The 21,232-nt window shown below is 46.5% G+C and overlaps 1 protein-coding gene across 8 annotated transcripts in view; it reads left to right on the forward strand.

The window, feature by feature from the left end:
* The window catches only part of LOC101831404, a 165,973-nt gene that overhangs the window by 142,420 nt on the left and 2,321 nt on the right, over positions 1-21,232 (forward strand). For 3 of the 8 annotated variants that reach the window (XM_040728140.1, XM_021229058.2, XM_040728143.1), the window contains 6 exons: positions 537-689; positions 2,001-2,210; positions 6,683-6,803; positions 13,719-13,843; positions 14,310-14,431; positions 14,521-15,022. In XM_040728140.1, coding sequence (XP_040584074.1) covers positions 537-689; positions 2,001-2,210; positions 6,683-6,803; positions 13,719-13,843; positions 14,310-14,431; positions 14,521-14,566 — 777 coding nt within the window. In that variant the 3' untranslated portion in view covers positions 14,567-15,022. The other 5 variants (XR_005869433.1, XR_005869432.1, XR_005869434.1 and 2 more) reach the window with 5 other exon arrangements.

Here is a 21,232-nt window from a genome sequence, read left to right on the forward strand (position 1 = left end):
TGTGTGTGTGTGTGTGTGTGTGTGTGTTGCTTCTGGCCAGGCTGACTGCAGTTGCCATGCTGGTGGCAGGTGGCAGGCCCAGCCATGCTAAAGAATCTGGCAATTGGCGACTGATCTTTTCCCCCCTGGGAACAGGCAACCTTAGAGCCTTGGGAGAAATAGGAACCAGACAGGCAGAACCAGCCATGGCAAAGAAAGGGTAAAGGCGAAGAGACAGGAGGGAGTGTTTATTAAGGGCTTGAGCTACTAGCTTTGGATTTTACCTGTGATGGTCTGAGGAAAACCCTGCTTTAAACACATCCAAAACAAAGCGCATATCGGGAATGGTTTGGCAAGTTGCACTTTCTCGAAATCTGGGTTTACTCTATCTGTGGTGTTATCCATAACTAAATCCACACAAGCAATGGCCAGCCAGAGCTCTACTCTATGGGGACTGTTAAAGAAGGGCCTACTGTGAGGTGTTAGCCAAGGCTTGAGACAGGAACCAGAGAAAAGAAGCTTACTTCCGGCCTCAACCGTGTTTGCAATGTTTGCAGGAATCTATTCACAGCCAAAGAGAATGCTTGAGAATCAAGTTCATGGCAGAGCAAGAAGTGGGTTTACTTCATCAGCAACTACTGGCTGCGAGGCAGGCCCTGGCCAAAGCTCACACTGACAACAGGACGCTCAGGCGGCAGCAGGATACCCAGGTATTTAGAGCCCCAGAGTTAGCCACTGTGTGGCCATGAGAAGGGCTGCGGCTACTGGGAACAGACACCATGGCATCCTAGCATCTAGAACACCACTGACTTGAGAAATACTGGAGTTAGTTCCCAAAGAAACTCAGGACAAATGGCTAACTGAGGTGCCTATCAATATATCGATGCAGGCTGTCCCAGCATGGCAAGTATCTGTTACAGGATCCTGGGTCCTCTCAGCACCACACACACTCACACACACTCACACACACACACACACACACACACACACACACACACACACACACACACACACACGCACGCACAGCCCCTGAGCTTCACTCCTTTTCCTTCCCCCAGCTTCTTTTTTGCTCTGTATAGCCCAGCCTCTTTGGTCACGTGGTCTCCCGGTTCTGGGCTCTCTCTCCGTCCTCTCTTGCTCCCTTCCCTTCTCTGCCTCTCTCACTCTCCCTGTCCCTCTCCTCTCAAGGCCCTGTCTGCTGGCCATGATCAGTCTACTACTTTCTCTCTCTGCTCCGGACTCTTCTGGAAGCCCTGACTGTACTCTCCTCACATCCACAATAGAAACCTTCTCCTCAACCTGGGAGCGGTCGTGTTCTCATCTTCATTCAGCCAGAACACAGATTCCAAAACTCCTTCCTTCCTCTCCCTCGTCCTCCCCACTTTCGCGTTTCTTTGCACTGTTGAAGCAGAGTGTGACTTTGTGACTCGGGCTGGCTCCTGTCCTGCTCGGCTCCATCTTCTTCTTTGACTGTCTGGAGTCTGGCTTCCCAGAGATGTTTTGAGAGTGGAGACAGCGCCCAGGGCGGAAGCGCCCTTCCACACTAACGCTTCAGTGGCATGTCCTTGTCTGCTCAGAGCTGATCCCACCCGCTGCTGCTCCACACGAGAAAGGCTTTGCGGCAATGCACGTGCAGCTTGTGGTTAATCTGAGCATTTGGTGGCAAAGTAATTAGCATGAATGGCATCGTCCGATGTTTGTACTGAGAAACTCAATTTCTTGACCTGATAATGTTCTGGAGCGGGCATTAGCACGGCCTGGCTTTTGTTATACTTTGTTGTGGGTTCTGTCCCCTCTGACTGGTGTCTTGGGTTCACAGTAGAAGTGCCAGGTGAGACAAGATCCTAGGATTCTCGCTGCTTACCGGCCCAGGACCAAGCGCTCAGACGGTTGTCCCCAGAGCCCAAGAACAGCCCAGGCAGCCACATTGAAAGGAGGACTGTTATGTCACCCAGCCTCAGCTGCCTCTGCTGCCCGCTGTTGATGGCTTCCTTTCTTGCCTTGACCCTCCCTTGCTGCAGGCTCAACTGTTGAGGGAGCTGGAACACAGAGTAACTCAAGACTCCGTCACTCGGCAGCAGCTGGAGGTCATAAAAACATCTGGCATGGAGAAACTCCTAGAAGACGTGGAGCGAAAGGAGCAGCAACTGCAGCTCTTATCAGCAGAGGCTGAGCGGGCTTCGAAACTGGGCCAGCTGCAGTGGAAGAGGATGGACAGGGACCTGCAGCAGGTGAGGCCCCGCCAAGCGACCCCGAGGGTCCTGTGGAGCCCGCGAAGCCTGAGAAGCCCGCTGGATATCCATGTGATGTCTGTTCTCCAGGCCTCTCTGCTACCCTCACAGCAGGCTCTCCAGCTCTGTCAGTTCTAGGCTCACCAGAAATTCGTTCTGTATACCACCCTGGGGCAACTGCCTGAACATCAGTGTTCAAGGTTCAGAGTTCTAGTACCCTGACCTTTGAACTGGGGTCTTTTAAAAAAATTATGAGTCAAAGTCTAGAAAAGGAGCAAGTATCTGAAAGCTGTGATAAGAGGTTTTTATTTGGGTATTTCTAGAAGTGCAGAGATAAACATAAAAAGCAAAAGTGGCCTGGGCGTTGGTGGCTTGCACCTTTAGTCCAAGCACTCGGGAGGCAGAGGCAGGCTGGTCTATTTGAGTTCAAGACTAGCCTGGTCTACAAGAGCTAGTTCCAGGGCAGTCTCCATAGCCACAGAGAAACCCTGTCTCAAAAAACAAAACAAAACAACAACAACAAAAAAGCAAAAGTGGTTTGCAGATATAATTTTTTAATAATTATATCCCCCCAGGGAAAATAGAAAAGGGCTATTATAATGCAGGTGTGGATTAATTCAAGTCTCAGTAAGTAGACTAGAGAAGGTAATTCAATAGAACCTGATGCAGAAGGTCCTTTACACATATCCGTGGGTGAATAAAGCCTTTATTCATTCACTAGAAATAATAAGAGAAGAAAAGCAATTTAAAAATTAAATTGAACTATTACTGGTCAAGGGTTTCAAGGACTCCAGGAGAAGTTCTATGAGGATAATTAAATTGAATTGAGGGAACACTAAACAATATACTTTCAAGGCCTTGGAGATAAGCTGCTGCAGAGTAAAAGAAAATTAGAATTGCACATTTATGAACTGGGCATGGTGGCTTATGTCTATAGTCTAGCATCGGGGCCACTGAGGCATGAAGATTGCCATGAGTTTGAAGTCAATTTAAGCTAAATAGAACACCAACAGAAAACTTACCCTTCATTGTGCTCAAATTCTGAACCCCCAAATCTCCAAGAGACCCATTCTGATGCAAAAGCAAAGAGTCTTTTATTTTTTAACAAGTCAACTGTATTAACTCGGGCCCTTCATCCATTGGACACCTCAGGTGGAGTGAGAAGGGCCCGAAGGGGCCCATGAGGCAGGGAATTTATTGGGTAGAGCAAGGGGAGTGCCTAGGGATACACAACAGTCTCAGGATTGGTGCGCTTGTGGGCTTGATCTGTCCTGTGTTGATTGATTCACTGGTTGCTATGGCCCATAGGCCCTCCCAGGGCGGTTGCTATGCTCTACACACCACTGTTATGCCACTTTGAGCATAAAACACTTCCAGAGCTCACCAGCTAACTTCTGATTGGTTCCTTGCCACATAGAAGATATCTGACCTCCTAGTGACTAGGGCAGGTCCAGTAAGGTCAGAAACTCAGCAGTGTGTGCTGAGTCAGGGGCCTACATCTTGCTGGGTCTCTTCTGCAGCCTGTCATGGCTGATAAAGCAGGGGGCTGGGTGAGGGTCTGGTCCCTTTACCTTTGTGGGACATGGTGGCACACACCTTTAATCCCAGCACTGAGGAGGCAGAGGCAGGTGGCTCTCAGTGAGCTCGAGGCCAGCCTGGTTTACAGAGTGAAGTACAGGACAGCCAGGGCAACATAGAGAAAACTCTGTCTTGAAAAACAAACCCTCCTCCTCTTCCCTTCTCCCTCCCCCCTCCCCCTCCCCCCAAAAAACCCTTCAGCTGCTCAGCCTTTTACTCCATCAGCTGCTGCCTATGAGGAGAGAATTAGTGCCCACATCCTTCAAACCTGTTTATATGAAACTAGTTATCTGTATTATATTTTCCTATTATTGTGACAAAATGTCGGACACAGGCCACTTAAGGGAGGAAGGATTTCTTTCTGGCTTGCAGTTTGAGGTGATACAGTCCATCATGGCAGAGAAGGCATAGGCAGCAGAAGGGTAAGGCTGGTAACGTTGGATCCCTCATCGGGAAGCAGAGAGCGAATGAGAAACAGAGGCAGACTATAAAACTTGATACCAGTGAAGCCTTCCTCCGCGAAGGTTTTACTTTCTCAAGGTTCCACAGCCTTCTAAAACACAAGCTGGGAACCAAGTGTTTTTAAATACAAGCCTAGGTGAGACATTCCACATTCAAACTAATCCTATATTAATTGTTTTTCATTATTACTTAACTATTGTTGTTAATTGTTTGATGGCAAAGACACTGAAGGAGTTGAAATAAATATTTGAGGGTTTTTCTCAATAAACACACTTGCATCAAAAGTGCTGGCTCTTTCTGAACTGTCTCTCTCTGTCTCTGATAGCCCTCGTGTCCCTGAGCTTCTCCATCCCAAGAAGCAATTCTCAGTCAGCCTGGTCTACAAAGAGAGTTCCAGGACAGCCATAGCTGTTATGCAGAAAAACCCTATCTCAAAAACAGAAACAAAAAAAACAAAAACAAAAACAAAAACCCTGTACCTTTTGAGCCTTGGGTCTGTTCAAGTTATGGGCCACCAAGATTCCCTCCCCTTCCTGCACCCATGGCCAGTAGTGGTTTCTCTAGCCTACCTCCAACCTATACCTCCATGGGTGAATAATGGCGACCTACTCCAGACAACACCCCTTGCCTGGAAAGGTCACTTAGAGCATAGACTTTGGAATCACACCTCAGCTGTAACTGGCTGGGTGACTTTGACACTCTTTGTGGCTTTTCTGTGTGAGTCTCTGCATCAGTACAAAAGAGATAATAATATACTTACTTCTTAGGTTGGGAGGGAACATGAAATGTCTCAGATCCTGGGACAGGGACTGATGGGCAACTTTCAATGGGAATTAGTGTTTACGGTTGTGATGGGACCATGAACACAAGACAAGCACCAGAAACAGACCTGGACTCAAGCCTCTCCTTGACTGATTGAATGAGTTTGGCCAAGGAGTTTGTGCTCACAGAGGTCCTTAGTAAGCTTGCCTCTTCCTTCAGCTAGTGCCTCTCAGAGTTCCTGAGTCCTGACTTGGCTCAGGAGCTCTTGCTATGCTTCTCCCCCCAGGACGAGGGCCATACACACACACACACACACACACACACACACACACACACACACACACACACACACACTCACAGTGCCAGAGAGAAAGGGAGAGAGGGCACCATAAACTTGATGGTTAACAATAGACATTTACTTATGACACTTAAGTTTGAAAATGAGGTCTTAACCATGTTGGTTCCTTTCAGAGGTTATAAGAAAAATAAATTGTCCCATATCCCTTCCTAGTTTTTGGTGGTGGCTGATAATCCTTGGCTTTCTTCCCTTTGGAGATCTAGCCCTTCAATTTCTACTTGTGGTATAGTGGCCTCTTCCTTCGGTGTCCCTCTCTTTGTATCCTACCAATTCTTCAAAGACCAAAGGCAATAGTCTTTGGATGTCAGGCCCACCCGAGATCCAGTGTGAGCCCATCTATTTGAGCATATCCACAAAGACCTCCTGTCAAGCAGAAGTCACATTTGGAAGTTCTAAATAAGTGAGTTCTGAGGGGATGGTATTCTACCCACTGTAGTATGGGTTTCTTCTTCATTGTTGTCATGGTTAAAAACAACTGGGGGCTAGATTTCAGAAGAGAAATACCTGTGATTTATTCAAATGAGGACCACTTTGGATCCTTCCCCTGTCTGACTAGGGGATGTTAGGTCAGCATGTAAGGAGAGAGCTGGCAAGGGATATTACAGCTACAGGAGACAGACTTCTCTCAGACACCGGGCGGGGGTGGTGGTGGTGCTTAAGGCCTTCTCAGCAAAGACGGAGCTGTGATGGAGATCTGGGAGAGGGTCCCTCTTTCCTCTGCTTAGTGGGTTCCTTGTGTAGATGCTGTGAGCTGGGCTCTAGCTTTCCCTATCCGTCCAGTGGAAAAGAAACATGTTAAGAACAGTGGATAAAGGCGCTTGCCTACAGATTTGATGACCTGAGTTTGATCCACTGGAGTCACAAGGCAAAAGGAAAGAACCAGTTCCCACAAGTTGTCCTCTGCCAACCACACAGGCACTGTGGCATGCAGGTGACCCAACACAGACACAAATAGGTAACTAGAAAAAACAATAAGTAAATGTTTTGTAAAGAAGCATAAAGTTGTAAATGAGCTCCGAGTGATTATAAAGCAAGGATTCCTTGTTTTTTCCCCCCACGGATGACTTTTGGTTCTAGGTATTTAATTCAGTTTACTTTAGCTGTTCCTTCTCAGGAGTACAAACTTAGGCCTGAGTTCAGACTATGCAGGACTCTGAAGACTGGGATCATCATGGGGTAGCCTTGGACCAACATTCTCCCTCGTGTGGTACTCTTGGATTCTCACTCTCCCTCAAAAGTCACCCGGGAACCAAGGGAACTAAAAAAAAAAAATCACCACTCAGTATTCCCACTTCCCACCCTGTCTCCTCAGATGAGAAGCCAGCTAGCTCAGGAGCGCAGTGTGAAGCTGGACGCTTTCCACCGTGTGCGGGAGCTGCAGAGTCAACTTCATGACATGGAGCAGTCATCTCCCCAGATGGGCTCCCCGAGTGGTAAGCACGGCCTCCTCTGGCTAGCAGAATCATCCAGTCTTGGGGGCATGAATTGTAGGGGGGCCTCCATGACTCCAAGACTAGGTAACAACCCAAGGCAAGGGAGCGGGCTCTCTGAGAGTGTGGACTGAATGAATAACACATGGATAAAACAGCAACACCAATAAACTTCTGTAATGATTTGCATGATCTACTTAGCTCAATCAGTCTCAGCTGGCTAGAGGACCGTGTAAAATACCACCTGAAGGACATTAAGCATGGCATTGCTTGTTGGAGTGCCTTGATGGTTTGTGGTACCAATGACCACATTTCTGAGGTGTTATTCGTAAAGTCCATTATGACTGTTGGGTGCTGGAGCTCGGGCTCCTGTGGAGATGTCCATCAGGGTAGTCTTCTGGACAATGTAGACAGTGGGCAGCATGGCGTCAGATCCAGGACCACTCTAAAGTGGCTTCCTTCCCTGTGAGATTCGTACTGAATAAATTCCAGATCTGTCAGAACTCTCACCAAATGTTGGTGATCGTGCTTGGGTCATTACTAGGATTAGTCAAGTTCTTCCTTTCTGATCTGTAGTGTTGACTGGTGGAGTGTGGAGGCTTTGGGGGGAGATCACCAGACCCCTACTAGCTGTGTGACTTGAAGCAGGTTAATTGGCCTCTCTCTGCACAGTACAGTGTGAATGTCTACCTCCAAGCCTTGTCCTCCATGTTAGATGGAAGAACACCCATCTGACACATAGGGTAATCTTTTGCCAGTAATTGTATAAGATGGGTACTGTGGTTTCATGCGTGTGTTTATTTCTTTATCTGTGTTTCCTTTCGGCTGCTTGCCACCATGAATGAACTAAGAAAATAGTCTTTGAGAAGCAAAGTCGAGTGAGGTGAGGCTTACGAAGAACACAGCTGGGCTTGTCCTGAGACCCACAGGCCCTCCTCCTCTGACTCTGATCATGCCTTGCCCTTGAAGGGGCTTTGGTGTCCCTGCCTCAACCTAACAATCCCTGCTATGCCAGCTCCAAGATGGGTCCTGTTGTGATCACTGCTGCCAAGCAGTCCTACGTGGCTTTAGCTATGGAGATTTTCTCTCTCTTCCCTCTACTCCTCTCCCACCAGACATCTTTGTCATCTCCTAGAGAACTGCCCTTCAGGACCCTCAGTATCTGCACATTTATGAGGTGCTCAGGAGGTCCTTCCTTTCTCAGATGGGGGGCCAGACTCTTTTCTAGTAGAGAAAGAATTTCCCCCAGGATTCCGGCCTATCACATCGGGGAGGGGTTTTGTAACTGGGTTGTGGTACCCCACACACAGGCAAAAACCTGAGAATTGAATCTTTAAACTGTGCTTTATTCACGGAACCAGCAATCTGAGAAGATAGTGAGTTAACATGGTAGAAATCTGTCTTCGGTCCCATCATAGGCAGCAGATTACATGGGGGTAGGGCAAAGGCAGTCAACCATTGCTGAGTTTCCCCTTGCCCCTCGGGTCAGGTGACCAGTCTTGTCTTTGAGGTCTACGGTGATGGTACTTTTCTCCTTATTGTCTCCTCTTTGCCTCAGATGGCTTCACAGACACAAAGGCCATCAGGTCTTGCCTAGATTGAAGGTTAAGTCTGAACAAACAAACCACAGACAGTGTGCACCCTAGATACCTCCCTGCAGAAAGGAAGTACAAATGTGCTCTTGAGGGAGGCAGGCAGGATTAGGGCACCCTCCTTTTAATAAATCACTTGGCAGCCTGGTCACTTTACCTGCGTGTTCTATGCACATACCACTCTTCAAACAATTTCCCTAGCAACCTCAGATCTCCTCCTACATGGGACTATAGTAATGTTATACAGTAACAATAATCAAATGCTAACAGTTTCTATTTGAATGTGTTCGAGATATATTCTGGTATGACACAGGCGTAGTCAGCCTAAGCTGGTAAGTCAAACTGTGCCCTCAAAGTGAACTTTTGGGGAGATTGCCCTTCTTGTCATTTTATGCTTATACAATCGGGTGTGCATGTGATGACAAGATGCATGATGGGAAAGGATTACTCACAATAGGAGAAATGATTATATGACCTAATCTATCAGTCAAAATAGAGAACCAGCCGGGCAGTGGTGTCAATCACCTTCATTCCCAGCGCTTGGGAGACAGAGGCAGGTAGATCTCTGAGTCTGAGGCCAGCCTGGTCTACAGAGTGAGTTCCAGGACAGCCAGGACTGTTGCATAGAGAAACCCTGTCTCGGAAAACAAGTAAGCAAGCAAACAAGCAAAAAAGCAAAAAGAAAAAGGAAAAATAAAAAATTGAGAACCATCCAGTCTCTGCACTTTAGGGAAGCTTAAACAATAATTGGGGCCTTGGCCTATGTGCCCTCACTTTTTTGGCCAATTGTCCGTCTTGACAAGGGGCCCTCTCTTATCTGCGCCTTGTCTTGCTTTGAATAAAGCTGTCTTGCTACTTTTGCAAATCTGTGTCATCCCCTATCCCGACCCTCCAAAAAAGAGCCCGAGAACCCGGGAACCCGGCCTGGCCTCCCACCACAGGTCGTGATGGCTGTGTGAGGAGGGTAGTTCCTACCTGAGAAGTGGGTGGAGCCTTTAAGGGGTGGAGCCTAGCTCAGAGGTCCCTAGGTTTCTGTGGTGCGACCCACCACAGGGATTTAGATAGTTTCTGTGGAGCCCCAGGCAGTTGGGTTTCCTGCTTGTGGCTTCATAGTCTTGTTGATAAAAGAATTTCAAAACAGTCTCGGAAAGATGAAGGAACATTTTGTTTGAATTTGAGAGGAAAATAACAAGGCGGGTAAGCAGTCATCTCAGCATCAGCTGTGAGGGCTGTGATGGAGGAGAGAGCCGCCCTGAGTTAGGGTCGAAGGAAGCTGGCATTTTCAGGATCTGAGGCCAGGGAGCAGCTGCCTGGGACAGGACTGGGCATTTGGAGAAAGAGTAAGAATGTGGGGGAGCATGCTGGGATCTCGGCCAACAGACAAGAGATTAAAAAGAAAAGAAAAAGGGTTGTTCTTTTTAGTTAGAACTTCAGAGAGGCAGGCGGACCTTGTGCCTGCACAGGGGGTGGGGTGATCCTGCACGGGGGCTGGAGGTGGGAGGGTAGTGTGAAGATCTGTAAGCGTCTGCGGGGGGGGTAGTGTGAAGATCTGTAAGCGTCTGCGGGGGGGGTAGTGTGAAGATCTGTAAGCGTCTGCGGGGGGTAGTGTGAAGATCTGTAAGCGTCTGGGGGAGGTAGTGTGAAGATCTGTAAGCGTCTGCACGGGGGGGTAGTGTGAGGATCTGTAAGCGTCTGCACGGGGGGGTAGTGTGAAGATCTGTAAGCGTCTGCACGGGGGGGTTGTGTGAGGATCTGTAAGCGTCTGGGGGGTAGTGTGAGGATCTGTAAGCATCTGCACGGGGGGGTAGTGTGAAGATCTGTAAGCATCTGCGGGGGGGTAGTATGAAGATCTGTAAGCGTGGGGGGTAGTGTGAAGATCTGTAAGCGTCTGCACGGGGGGGTAGTGTGAAGATCTGTAAGCGTCTGGGGGGTAGTGTGAAGATCTGTAAGCGTCTGGGGGGTAGTGTGAGGATCTGTAAGCGTCTGGGGGGTAGTGTGAAGATCTGTAAGCGTCTGGGGGAGTAGTGTGAAGATCAGTAAGCGTCTGCGGGGGGGAGGTAGTGTGAGGATCAGTAAGCGTCTGCAGGGGGTAGTGTGAAGATCTGTAAGCGTCTGGGGGAGGTAGTGTGAGGATCTGTAAGCCTCTGCACGGGGGGGTAGTGTGAGGATCTGTAAGCCTCTGCACGGGGGGTAGTGTGAGGATCTGTAAGCGTCTGCACGGGGGGGGTAGTGTGAAGATCTGTAAGCGTCTGCACGGGGGGGTAGTGTGAGGATCTGTAAGCGTCTGGGGGGTAGTGTGAGGATCTGTAAGCGTCTGCACGGGGGGTAGTGTGAAGATCTGTAAGCGTCTGCACGGGGGGGTAGTGTGAGGATCTGTAAGCGTCTGGGGGGTAGTGTGAGGATCTGTAAGCGTCTGCACGGGGGGGTAGTGTGAAGATCTGTAAGCGTCTGGGGGGTAGTGTGAGGATCTGTAAGCGTCTGGGGGGTAGTGTGAGGATCTGTAAGCGTCTGGGGGGTAGTGTGAGGATCTGTAAGCGTCTGCGGGGGGGGGCTCTGGTGTTGTAAGAGACTTGTCTTCCTAAGAGGTAAGAATTCCTCCTGTCTTCTTAGCACCTCCGTCTGCAGCATTCCCGGAGGACTGAGCACGGCCTTCTGGCCAGTTGGCTGCAGACCCATTAAGATGAATCTTAAGGGAAAAGACAATAGTGTATAATTTGGGGGCGGTTTAGAATGTCATTTCTCCAGCCACCGGTAGAGGAAGAGCTCAGGGCCTCAGCAAAGCCTTGCTGTCACCTTTTCACACGGTGAGCAAGACTGACAGCAGGATTCGGATCCTGTGCAGTGGCCTCCAAGCCAACTAATGTCACCTAGCTACCTAACTGAAGCCTCAAGAACTGTTAGAAGAGCAGACCTGGTCCTGGACTCATCTCGGCCTTCAGGGGCCGATTTCCATAGCTGTCTTTTCCTCCTGCGTGTTTGTTCTTTCAGCAAGGCTGGACCAATTGAGAGCCCATCCACCTCACCCACCCCTCCCCGCCTCACCCACCCCTCCCCGCCTCACCCTCCCCTCCACACCTCATCCTCCCCTCCCCACCTCACCCTCCTCTCCCCACCTCACACCCTCCCCACCTCACCCTCCCCTCCCCACCTCACCCTCCCCTCCCCATCACCCTCCTCTCCCCACCTCACACCCTCCCCACCTCACCCTCCCCTCCCCATCACCCACCCCTCCCCGCCTCACCCACCCCTCCCCACCTCCTGATCACCGACTTTGATCCTCCAGAACTATTAACCAAATCAACCTCTTTTCTTTACAGTGTTAGCTTGCCTCCAGACTAATCAGAGTCTCTTTCCCTCCTGGGCCATCCCAGCGGGCAGGGTTCCTTCGACTTTCCCAGGAGTCTTGAGCAATCCTTTACCTTTCTTTTCTCCATGCTCGTATTTCCTGTCCTGGATGACAGTTCTCCAGGATGTATCTATCACCCAGAAGGGATCTTGCAATTAACGATTATGTATCGATCAAGTATGTGTCAAGATCATAAAACCCACAAGAACAGAAGCCTTCCTTGAAGCTGGAGTTGGTGGCTGGTGCCTGTGACCCTGGCCTATAGCCCCAGTGCTCCGGCTGCCTCTGTACTGAAGGCAGGAAGGATTGAGACTGTGACACCCGGCCAGTCTGAACTATAATACAAAACAACAGCCAACAAACTCGAAAAAGTCACCTCTCGGGACCAGACATTTCTCCAAGCTTCTTTAAGGGAGTTACCTGTTAATTCACTTTACCTGACTTACGCCACATCTCACATCCATCGGGCAGAGGGAGACAAAGACGCACAGAGAAAATACTGTAGCTGCTAACTTTAACAGTCTAGAGACACTTTCTAACTGACCATTGTGAGCGAGCCTTCTACCACAGGGACTCCAGGCAGGTCATGAGTTGCCACTCTCAATGTGCAACTTCTACTTCATGGGTCAAAACGGCTGCTTAAACTTTCCAGTCAACAGGAAGTGAGAAAACTAGAAGAGTTCACTGCTCTTTCAAAGGGTACTTCCTGGAAGTTACCTAGAACCCTCTGGAGTACATCTCATTAGCTGACATTTGGCCCAGGACACTGGGGTATGTAGCTTTTGTAATTTGACGAAAAGTTGGGGGTTCTGTTACTAAGGAAGAAAAGGAAGATGGCACTTAGGGACCAAGTACGCCTCTCTGCCTTATCACCAGCCACCTGCCTTTTAATCCCCACCTCTTCACCACGGAGTCTCGTGTCTCTGAGTGAATGGACACCACTGAGCTCTCAAAGCCTCCCTCAGCAGTGTTTGAGACAGGTAATCTCACACTTCCTTCCAAGCTCCCTGTCGACCGCCATGCCTTTGCCTCTGGGGCAGTCCTCCGCTTTCTCTGGCTGCCTCAGTCTCCCTTTCTTGTTCTCCCTCCCATGGCCAAGCTCTCCGGAGCAGAGCCATTCAGAGCCATGTCTGACCTCTTCCCACATTGCTTCTGGATGGCGGCGGGAGTCCCAGATCCCATGGCTTTAGTCCTCCTTTGTCAAGTCTACACCTGCAGCTCAAAACTGTCCCCTGGGGCTAGAGAGATGGCTCAGTGGTTAAGAGCACTGGCTGCTCTTCCAGAGGACCTGGGTTCAATTCCCAGCACCCACATGGCAGCTCACAACTAACTGTCTTTAACTCAGTTTCAGGGAATCTGACACCTTCACACAAACATATATGCAGGTGAAACATGAATTGAAAAAATAAATTTTATATTTATATGAATATATATATATATATATATATATATATATATATATATATATATATATATATATACCATCCTCTGTGCTCTAGCCCTGCATACCCAGTGTCTACTGGGTGTCCCTGCTTCGGACTCTCTGGGTGCCATGTTCACCAGAATTCATCAGAATTCATCAGAATTCATCTTCAACTTGTTCCCCAGTCTGACTCCTTTTGGGAGGGAGGTGTTGTCCCAGAAAATTGATTGCCAAATACCCAGTTGACTTGAGTCACAATTTGAGTGCTAGTATTCCTTGTCTGTGAGCCTAGTTAATTAACAACATCCTATTAATGAGACTAAACCTCAGTCTACCCACATTTACCACTCAGAGACCAAATCTTCCATGATCTCCTTCTCATGTCTTCCCCTAGCAAAACAAAACAAAAGCAAAAACAAACAAAAAAGAAATAAAAACCTTTATCCAAAGTTTGATATCACCACTTGAACTAAATGGCTAGTTTAAGTTCTAAAAGTTTACAAGTTAAATCTGGGTATGTACATTGCAACCAAAGATCTACTTTCTTTTCTTTCCAGGGCTTATATCCCAGACCCACTGCCCCCTAAACTCTGCTTCATCATTATCCAGACACTCTCTCCGTTTTCCAAAGACCAATCTTCTTGGCAATAAAATGACAAGAAGGATTCAAAGACCACAGACTGTGAGTGATGCTAAGCTTGCTTATACATAGGAAGCAATGAAGACATTTATATCCGCTGTTACAAGTGATTTCAAACTTGGATTAGAAAAATTCTGCATCTGAATGTTAGCTAGGTAGTTTGGATCTGTTTTACACAGTTCTAGTGTTGAAATAAGGCCATGGGCACCTTCTGGATTACAACTCATTCAATGGCTCTGGAAATCAGTCCAGAGCCTTGCTGCAGTCTCCTTGAATTTCTTCTTTAATCAGCCACAATAATTAGTAGTATCAGGCGCCTTATCTGAAGTCCCCCTGCCTCCATCTTTGGGGGTGGTGGTAGAGGCGGGCTGATCTCGGTGAGTTCGAAGCCAGCTTGGTCTACTCAGTCAGTTCCAGGACAGCCAGAACTACACAGAGAAACCCTGTCTCAAAAAAAAAAAATCCTTTGCCACGTTTAAAATATACCCTTACTATCTTAATATTACAGGTACCAATTAAGCACAAAAAAAGGATTGATGATGGTTTTCTACCCAATGTGGCAGAAAATGTTCAACTTACAACTTCCCAAGTTCAAACAGCTCCATCCGGGATTTCCTTCAGGCCCAATAGGTAATCTTTTGTGTATATCTGTTTTATTTCTGTGTGCATTTAGATAGATGAAGATAACTAACTCCAGCTCTACTAAACTTTTCATTTAGCATTTCTTCTCAGCATGTGGCAGACAGTATTGAAGAACTGAAATGAATTCATTGAGTGTCCAGATGAAGCCACATTTGGTCCCAGATTTGAAAACACTCAAACACTGGTTTGTAGTCTACAAGCTCTCTCTGGCTCCTGGCTGCCCAGCAGCCTCTCAGTTTGAATCCTGAGTAACAAAGAAGGCAGAGAGGTCCAAGACAGAAGGCCTTGATGCTGAGCCATCCTTACGAAGTGAAGAGTCAGGCCTGGTGCTGGCTCATTGGTTAATAGTGCTAACTGCTCTTAGAATGCCCCCTTTAGTTCCAGCTCCCACATGCAGCTATTATCTGTAACTCTAGTTCCAGGGTATTTGATGCCCTCTTCTGGCCTCTGTGGGTACTGAGCATGCATGTGGTACACATACATGCATGCGGGCAAACATTCACATAAAATAAAAATAAATCTTTACAAAAACATGTTATTAAAAACCACTACATTTCAATAAAGATTCATCCAAACAAATTTCAAAGCACTTTTTATTTTATTTAAATGTATAATGTATCATCCTTTCTTAAGTCTTTTCATTTTTTTCCTGCAAGTGTTAAAACTCTTACATTAAGTATTTTTAAAAATTTTATGTATGTGAGTGTTTTGCATGTATGTATGTATGTATGAGCACCACATTCATGCCTGGTGCCAGAAAAGTCACAGGAGGTCACCAGATTCCCTGGGACTGGAGTTGTAGATGGCTGGGGTGCTAGGAATCAAACCTGGGTCCTCTGTAAGAGAAATGCTCTTAACCACTGAGCCAGTTCTCCAGCCCACTTTAGTAAAGTCTTAATCTGATTCCTTTTCTTGTTCAGACTAGAGAATCTATCTCAGGTAAAAAAGAGATGACTGGATCAAATAAAGACCAAAGAAACATATTTACATGTATAAGGCTGTACATTGCAATAGTTGATCAAATATCTCCAAAAGGACCGCTGTGCTGAAAAGATTTTTGTCAAGTTGACTCATGCTAGAGTCATCTGGAACAAGGGACAAGCAACTGAAGCACTGCCTCCAATAGATTAGCCTACGGGCATATGTAGAGGGCATATTCTTGACTAAAGTGGGAGAATCCAGCCCACTGTGAGCAGTGCCACCCTGAGGCTGAGCAAGCCGTGGGAAGCTATCCAGTAAACAGTGTTCTTCTGATCTAAGTTCCTGCCTTGGCTTCCCTCAAGGATGGTCTGTAACCTGTAAGCCAAATAAATGGTTTCCTCCCCAAAGTTATTTTAGTCAGTGTTTTAACAAAGCAACAAAGAGGCAAACTAAGGCAGCCACTCTCTAGGGAACTGAGATGAAGGCTACCCATATTCTACTCTGTCAAAAAAAATTAAAATTGACTAATTTGTACAAACTTTGAAGGAGCAAAGAGTAACAGAGAAAAAGATCAGCCAACTTGCAGCAGTGTGACCACAAGGGTGTGTTTCAGGCAACTTCAAAGATGGGTGCAGTTGCTGAAGAGATTAGCATCAATAAAAAGAAGCTACGTGGCCAGTCATATATGTGAATGCTTCATCACAGGGGGGTAGAACTCTCTGGTAGGAGTAGGATTTGATGGTGTGGCCTTGTGGAGCACACTACCATGCTTCCTGCCATGATGATAATAGACTAAGCCTCTGAACTGTAAGCCAGCCCCAATTAAATGCCTTCTACTATAAGAGTTATGGTCATGGCGTCTCTTCACAGCAATAGAGCTCTGACTAAGAGTGGTGAGGCTGACTAAGCATTCACACGTCATTTCTGTGTGTGTGCTAGGATCTAAACTAGGTCCTCATGCGTGCTCTTGTACAGTGCATACCTGTAATCCCAGTGCCAGGAGGAGGACACAGGAGGATCCCAGGGACTCACTGGTTAGCCAGTCTAGTCAATCAGCAAAGGTCCAAGCTCAGTGAGAGACCCTGTCTCAAAAAATATTGTGTAGAGCAATTGAAAAAGAAATCTCTATCAAAACACACACACACACACAGAGAAAGAGAGAGAGAGAGAGAGAAGTGGTACTAACAGAAGCAGTACTATAGGAATGTTAAGAGACACTGGTCATGGCAACTTTTATAAAGGAGAGCATTTAATTGGGACCTACCTATAGTTTCAGGAATTTAGTCCATTGTCATCATGGCAGGGAACATGGCAGCATGCAGGCAGATGTGGTGCTGGAGAAAAGCTGAGAGTTCTACATCCTAATCCATAGACAGAAGGAAGAGAGAGACTCTGGGCTTCTAAAATCTCAAAGCCCATCCCCAGTGACACACTTCCTCCAACAAGGCCACACCTCCTAATCCTTTCAAATAGAGCTGCTCCATGGTGATCAAGCATCCAAATCTATGAGCCTATGGAATCCATTGTCATTTGAACCACCACAATGATGAATAAAGCAATCACAGATTTTTGACAGAGCAGGCAGAAGCATTATGGACAAGGGAGGCAATTTTTACCCAAAGTATGTACCTATGTTAGTGAAGTTAATCTCTGGCCCCTTCTTAATAAAAAAAAAAGTCTAATATAATCAGCCTGCTGCCAGACACACAATTGTTTCCCATGGAGTTGATACCAACTTGGTAAACTCCAGACAAATGAGAGACTCTGCCTCAATACATCAAGTGAGCTGGGGAGATGGTTCAGTGGGTAACACGTTTACCATGAAAGCATGAAGACCTGAGTTTGAATTACCGCAATGGACACAAAGCCAGGTGCACTAGTTAGTGCATACCTGTAAGTCCAGTTCTACAGTGAAATGGGAAATAGGAGAAACTTGCAGGCAAGTTATATATGTCAAGGACGGGCTAGACCATGCCTTGACTGGGAATTGACTGGGACTATTTAGCTATGCATGACTCTTGCCCACTACTTAAACCTAAACCTCATGGCAAGCCCCCAAAGATGGGCTTTGGGGGAAGTATCACTGTATCTCTCTGTTCCTCTTCCCACTGTGGCCACATTGAATAAATCTTTTTACTATTGTTAACTGGCTTAAAGACAGGTGGGTGACTCCAGCTTATTGGGGCTATCAGGGTCCAGGCTTTTACCCTTAATTACTGATAACACTGGTTACAGCAACAACAAAAATGTAGCTAATATGGAAACTGGACCCCAAAGTGGGATTGTTGCTTTAAGAAACTGTGATTCTTGAGCCTTGAACTGTTTTGCGGGAGGAATGTTGAAGTTTGGAGCTGTGGGTTACAGAAGCTCAGAAGCTGTCAGTGCAGCTTAAGAGGTGAATTCTGGTGGGAGGAACAAATGAAAATGACTACAGTAATGTCTGAGCTCATGAGGTTTCAGAGGGGAACGAGGACTCTTTTGGAACTGAGCTAGAAGTCATTCATGTTAGACTGTATTCTGCCCATGTCCTGAATAATTAAATGAGGCTGAATTCAAAAGTAATAAACTAAGCAATTGTCTTAGTTTTTGTTCTATTGCTGTGAAGACTCCATGACCAAGGCAACTTAGAAAGCATTTAATTAAGGGACGTCTTACGGTTTCAGAGAGTCCATGACCATCATGGGGGGAGCATGGTAGCAGGCAGGTATGATGCTGGAGCAGTAGCTGAGAACTTACATCTGATTCACAAGCAGCAGGCAGAGAGGGTGATGGGGGATGGCCTTCTGTATATGTGTTTCTCTCATTGGTTGATGAATAAAACACTATTTGGCCAATAGAGGCAGGAAGAGAGATGGGACTAGGAGATGAGGAGAATTCTGGAAAAGGTAGGCAGAGAGAGACTGGAAAGAGACACCATGTAGCAGAGGAAGGAATAACAGGTCTGGACCCTTCTCTGGTAAGATAAGATCACATGGAAATACTCAGATGAATAGAAAAGGGTTAATAATTAAGACAGAGCTAACCAATAAGAAGCCCTAGCCATTGGCCAACAGTTTAATAATTAATATATGTCTCTGTGTACTTATTTAGGGCTGAAATGGTGGCGGGACCTAGTGGAACAAAGAAACTCCAGCAACAAGAGGGGACAAGGGAAACCTGGGCCTGACCTTAGGCTTATTGAAACTTCAATGCCCACCCCAATGATACACCTCCTCCTTCAACAAGGCCACACCTCCTACTCCTTCCTAAACAGTCAACCTACTGTAACCAAATTCTAATATATGAGCCGATGAGGGCCATTCTCATTCAAATCTCTATAGCTGTTTAGCAGTGGGAATTTCAAAACAGCCAAACACCTAGGCTGTCAAATGGAATGTGAAAAATATATAGTTTGTCAAGGAAAGGGGTATGACCAAATTTAAAGATGCAAATAAGTTTGGTACAGAGGGAATAGTTGTAATTACTCAAGAGATTAGTGCCATAAAAGAGAAATCTTGTGTTCTGCATTGGGACAACAGGAATGGGGCTTTAAAAGCAAGGCACCCTCCTCTCATTTTGTGAAACTACAAATTCATTTGAAAGGAGAGAACTTGATGTGAGAATGTTGTTGTAGGAGTTCCCTGCTGGAAAGCAACCTAGGTTGAGATCATTACAGCTGTGGTAGAAAGGAGCCAGATTACATCTCAAATTTGTGCAGAACTTAGCGGCACTGTTCACATAGCAATGGTTTTAAAGACAAGTAAAATGCAAGTTATGTGGTACATGAAAGCCCACAGCCATGTTCAAGGAAGCTGCTAAGGCCGGCCAATGCCTGTGAAGATTAGATTACCAGTAAGGAGACCAAGAAGTCATTGTGTGAGGCTGTGGAGATGAATCTTAATCTGTAACAGAGACCTGTTTTAGTTTCCTGTTACTGTAAGGAAACACTGACCAAAAGCAACTTGGAAGAGAGGATTTGACCTCCACTTTCAGGTCATAACGCATCAACAAGAAAAGTCAAGGCATGAACCTGATGTATAAGCCATGGGAGACTATTGCATGCTTACTAGCTTACACAGCCAGGACCATCTGCCCAGCGTATGGTATTGCCCGCAGAGGCCTGGATCCTCCTACATCAACTGACAAGATGGTCTCCCCAGATATGCCTGTAGGTCAGCCTGATCTGGGCAATCCTCAGTTGAGACCCCCTTCTCAGGTGACTCTAGGTTGTGTGAAGTTGACAGTTAAAGCTAAATAGCACAAGACTCCATGATATTAGAGATACCCAGTAATTTCCTAAGTCAAAACATTCCATGGTGGAATGAGCCTCCTCCGTAAGACTCAAGAAGTTCCAGCTTGATCTGTTTCATACTAGAGCGTTGGTTCTCAATCTGTGTCTGGAAGTTGAATAACCCTTTCACAGGGATTGCATATCAGATATACTGAACATCAGATATTTATAATTAATAACAGTAGCTAAATTAGTTATGAAGTAGCCATGAAAATAATGTGAATGGTTGGGAATCACCACAACATGAGGAGTTGAATTAAAGGTCGCAGCATTAGAGAAGGTTAAGAACCACTGTCCTAGAGGGAGGCACCCAGGAAGCAGGAAATAACTCAAGCCTGAGTTCCTGAAACTTACAGGATTGACACACATCACCTGACCCCCACCAAGGATGTAAGTAGTAGCTTGTTGAGAAAGGAGGCTCTCCAACTTGTGAACTGTCTGCACATCACACAGGGCTCTAAGAAGGCAGCTTTTGTGAGTCAGTGCACCATCTGGGGTGAAAAGACCATTATTCACATCTCCCCAGGAAATCTCACTGCACAAGATGCCAAGACATGCACCAAAGAAACCTACAGGGATGGAGTGGAGATGGGCCAAAAGAGGTTTTGTGTATTGCAGTTGCCATAACTGGAGGTAGAGCTACTCAAGCCCAGGGGAGCCCAGCTGGTGTTAGAAGCTCCAGATACTGAGCATGGAACTGCTATCTTTCCCTGCTGAGTTTGTCTTGCTTTGGTCAAGTCTGTCCTTGCTATCTCCCATTTTCCCTTTTGGAACTCAAGGGTTTACAGTGCCAGTACATTAGATGTATCGTGTTTTGATTTTACAGGGCTCCTAATCAAAGACTGCCTTGGGTCTGAGAACAGACTATAAAACAGAAGTGGTCATACTGTTAAGATCATAAGACATTTGAAGTTGGGCTGAATTCATCTTACTTTATGGGATACCCATGAGTTTTATGAGGGTCAAGCGTAGGATTTAAAGTTTTACTGACAAGTAGTTTGTGATGGTTAACTTTGTCAATCTGACTGAGCTTCAGAATTACCTAAGAGACACTGTCTAAGAGACATAGGAGGTTCCAAAGAAATTAAGGAGGGAAGATGTTTTTAAACGTATTTTGAAAAAGGAGCATGAACCAGGAATGGTGGTACACACCATCATTTAATCCCAGTGGTCCAGAGGCAGAAGCAAGCAGATCTGAGCTTCATGCCCGAGCTACAAAGTAAGATCCTGTCTCAAACCTGCCACCCTCCTACCACTCCCTCAAGGAGGAAAATCTAATGTGTTCCTGTATTCCCTTCTCTGCTTTCTGATCTATTGGTAAGTTCCTGCTGCCACACCTTCTCTACCATCCCAAGGTGTGAACCAGAACAAACCTTCAGGTTGCTTTCTGGTCTACTGATACCTAAACAGTTCCTGTTGTCACACCTTCTCTTCTATCCTAAGGTGTGAACCAGAACAAACCTTCAGCAATAAGAAAATAATACATCTGCATTTATGTATTGCCTGAACAGCTGAGCCAAAACATAATCTCTTTCTCTTATGAGACAGGATCTCATGTAGTCCATGTTTCTCAAGTCACTGTACAGAGGCGGGCTTGA

The sequence above is a fragment of the Mesocricetus auratus genome, unplaced genomic scaffold (assembly GCF_017639785.1).
Source record: "Mesocricetus auratus isolate SY011 unplaced genomic scaffold, BCM_Maur_2.0 Super-Scaffold_100018, whole genome shotgun sequence".
NCBI lineage: Eukaryota > Metazoa > Chordata > Mammalia > Rodentia > Cricetidae > Mesocricetus > Mesocricetus auratus.